The sequence below is a fragment of the Myotis davidii genome, unplaced genomic scaffold (assembly GCF_000327345.1).
Source record: "Myotis davidii unplaced genomic scaffold, ASM32734v1 scaffold425, whole genome shotgun sequence".
Classification (NCBI taxonomy): domain Eukaryota; kingdom Metazoa; phylum Chordata; class Mammalia; order Chiroptera; family Vespertilionidae; genus Myotis; species Myotis davidii.
Genome location: NW_006296413.1, coordinates 4,977,327 through 4,980,857, shown reverse-complemented (window position 1 = coordinate 4,980,857; position 3,531 = coordinate 4,977,327). Strand labels below are relative to the sequence as shown.

At 62.5% G+C, this 3,531-nt stretch overlaps 1 protein-coding gene across 1 annotated transcript in view; it reads right to left on the bottom strand.

The window, feature by feature from the left end:
• The window catches only part of LOC102756504 (chromosome unknown open reading frame, human C11orf95), a gene marked incomplete at its 5' end in the record, with an annotated part of 5,815 nt that extends 4,091 nt beyond the window's left edge, over positions 1-1,724 (bottom strand). Inside the window, 3 exons of the mRNA XM_006771735.1 lie at positions 7-185; positions 381-767; positions 1,217-1,724. Coding sequence (XP_006771798.1) covers positions 7-185; positions 381-767; positions 1,217-1,724 — 1,074 coding nt within the window. The remainder of the gene's footprint in view (positions 1-6; positions 186-380; positions 768-1,216) is intronic.
• Between the last annotated feature and the right edge of the window lie 1,807 nt (positions 1,725-3,531).

Genomic DNA, 3,531 nt, shown 5'->3' with positions numbered 1-3,531 from the left:
GGGGACCCCCACCCTCTCGCCCTCCTCCAGCTCCTCCTTCTTGTCTGCGGGCCCGGGCCTCGCAGGGACCCCGCCAGCCTCTTCCTTTACGTCTGGGGGACTGAGATCCTGAGAGGAGGGGGCTCCAGCAGCGGGGGCCGAGTCCTGGCTTTTTCTGGTCAGGTCCTGGGGGACGAGGTCATCGTCTGTTGGGGAAGGGGTGAGGGAGAGGGGCTCAGCCTGCGGGCGAGGTTGCCCTTACCCACGCACAAGGGGGGGCCCTGTTCCTCACCCCAGGCCCAAGTTAGAGGGCCGAGCCAGTGTGTGTGGGGGGGGAGGGAGAGGAGGAGAGGAACAGACCCCACTGCAGGGCCACCTGGGCCCTGGGACGGTCCTCGCACCTGGTGGGGGCTGAGTGAGCTCAGACAGTGTCTCGGGTTGGCCACCCCAGGCCTGCAGCAGGGCACTGCGCTGGGGGCCGCTGAGCCCCAGGGAGCTGGGGTGCACCTCCAGCACGTGGGCACGGATGTCATCCAGATGCAGGCTGGGCAGTGCCCGGCCACATGCCATGCACACCAGCCGGTTCCCCCGAGGGTCATAGTCCATGAGACACTCTGCCCGGAACCAGTTCTGCAGGGACTCCTTCAGCCTCCGTTCCAGGCGCCGCGCCCCCAGCCCCCTGCTGCCCCTGGCCCTCCGGGAGGCCGAGTGGCGCTGGCGCCGAGCCCGGGGTGCCACTGGGCCCCCTCGTCGCTGGCGCCTGCCGGCCCCACCAGCTGGGGCTTTGCCTGAAAGGGTTGGAGGGAGGGAAGGAACTGAGATGCTGCCCTCTGGGGAGCCCCCCACCACAGCCAGGTCCTCCACCAGCCTCTGCTCACTGACTCTGAGCCCCTGGCCTAGCTGTTGTCCTCTTGTTCTCCCCTCCTGTCTTCAGTCCCCTCTCTTCTAATCCTCCTGCACACAAACCCTGAGACCCACCACTCTGCCCCCAGACCCAGATTCTAGCACCTTCTCTGGACTTCGCTGTGCAGCCATACCTTTCTAGCACCCTCCGTTCCCAGCCCTTCCCCTGCCTACCCTCCAGCCTCCACTCTCCTTGATCCTTCCAAAGCCACCGAAAGTCAGAGCTGTCTGGGATGCTGGAGACTCCCTGGCCCCGCCCTCTCTCCCCCACTACTGTGCAAAGGGCAGTGAGCAGACCCCACCCAGGCCCCTGCCTCTCCATGTCCTACATTACCTGGGCCCTTGGATGGGCAAGCTTGGAGGTTAGCCCCCTCTTCTTCCTCTTCCTCTTCCTCCTCCTCCTCCTCCTCAGGCCCCGGGACCCCCAGGCCCTCAGCCTCTCCACAGGCCCCCAGCCCCAAGTGGGCATCCCAGCTGTTGCTGATCACTTCCTTCTCCCGGGGACTCCAATGCAGGGAGTAGGGGTGCTTTTGGCGGATGTGCCGCTTGATGGTGCTGAGCTTGAGCGTGGCCAGGGAGCTGCCGCACACCATGCACACCATGCCATGCCGGGCAGGGTTGAAGTCCATCAGGTACTCCAGCCGCCAGTGGTCATGGTAGTATCGCCTGTGGTCACGGCCTGGGATGCGGCTCTTTCCAGGCCTGGAGGCCCGGGCCTCACAGTGGTCTGAGTATTTCCTGCCTGAAGATGGTGGTCCCCTGGACCTGGAGGAGGGTAGGGGGGCACTCCCCCAGGACCCCAAGGCACCCCCTTCCAGATGAAGATCTTGCCCTGAAGAGGGGGAAAGGGAGACAGTTTTTCAATCTCCGATTTCCAAGGAAAGAACCCAGGGCTTTGGTGTTTTGTAGCCCAAGAAAAGGAGCGAGGGCTCGCTCAGGGGCAGGAAACCGATGACAACAGCAATAACAGGGCTGTGGGAGAGCGGGGAGTCAAAACAGTGGCCCTTTAGAGAGGGTGAGGGCCCTTTAAGAGAGGATCAAGAACAAAAGGATGCCGGGCACTGCGAGGGACTAGCTCTGACTTTTTAAAAAATAAGGTGAAGACCGAGGAAGCAGCGGGCGCTGTAAGGCACCCTTTTTGGACAAGAGCCGTAGGGGTAAGGCCAGGAGAGCAGCATGCTGGGCGGTTACAGCCGGAGCGGAGCGGGCAGCGGGGCGAGAACAAAGGGGGCATCTGTCTGTATCCAGGGCTGCACGCAGGACCCACCCGCGTGAGGCCCCGGCCAGGAGGGCCCCACCCAAAGACCTTCTTCCTCTTTCCAGGACAGCCTCCTGAGAGCCCCGTTTCAGGGGGACTGAGCACTGTCAGGTCCCCACATATAGGCAGCCACAGAGGGGATCCCCATGACAATGCTGTCAGCACCTCCAGGACAAGGCATGTTTGGGACCCTGACTTCCCTGGAGACTTTAAAAGGGGTTCGGTCAGCAGGAGGGCCACCAGAGTGGCCCCCGCCCCTGGGAGCCCAGCAAGTCTGTCTGTAGATTTGTTTTTCGCTCTGGCAGGGAGCTGGCCACTGCCCAGCAATCAGAGGGCGGGCACCCGAGCCGCCAGGAATGAGCCCAATAACCCAGCAACGTTCCCTTTTGCCAAACAGACGGAGATCCAGACCAGGCCCCCACCCTAACTACAGTTTGGACCCAATTTTTATTTAAGCCGAATAGACAGGTGTGATTATTACCCAAGTGGGGAATCTCAGGGTACAGGGTAGGGGAAACAAAAGACAGGACCAGAGGGGGCTCCCGTCGCCACTGTATTTTGTTTAAATCGCTCCAAAGAAAAAATACGGGCTTCAGAGTTAAAGGCCTGGGTTCGAGTCCCGCCTTCACTGGTAACCTGCTCTGCGGCCTTTCATAAGTCATGTCGCTCTCTGGGCCTAAGCTCTTTGTCTGCAAAGGCACTGGATAGCTCGCCCGTCTCTTAAGCATCCTTCCAGCGCTGGATCTCTGATAGTCTACGGTGGACTGGCCCTTTAAGAGCCGAAAAAAGGGGGAGGAGCCGAGATTTTTTAAAAACAAAAGGGGACGGGGAGAGTTGAGGGGGGGGGTCTCCGAGGTTGGGGCCAGCTCCTGGGCCTGACAGCCTCCACGGGTCTTAAGGCGTTGACCTTGCAGCAGGGAAGGAAGCAGCGGTCTCCTCTGGGAGCGAACGGGGAGGACCGGCTGATGCCACTACAGCTGGCAAACTGTGGCCAATTTTTCTGAAAAGACGGGAGCTACGCGGACAGGAGGGGATGTCAGCCTTTGTGGGCGAGCCCAGCCCTTTAAAACTGCCCGCGGCGGGGAAGGTAGGGGCGGGCCCCAAGGCGCCGGCCGGCCGCTTTCCCAGGGAGAACGTGGGGTGCCGTCCCTGAGCAAAGGCGAGGGGAGCCCGAATGAACACGACGGAGCTCCCGGCTCCGCTCATCTCGGGGGACCCCCAAGGGGACCTACAGTCTGCGCGGACTTGGAAGAGACCGCGGATGAGGGAGCACCTGGGAGTCTGCGACGGAAAGGGGCGGGGGCCCCAAGTCCGACAGCCGAGAGCGCGCGGCCAGCCCCGCCCGGCCAGGCCTTTTTTGGGGGCCTGGGACCGGACCTCCAAGGCGGGGG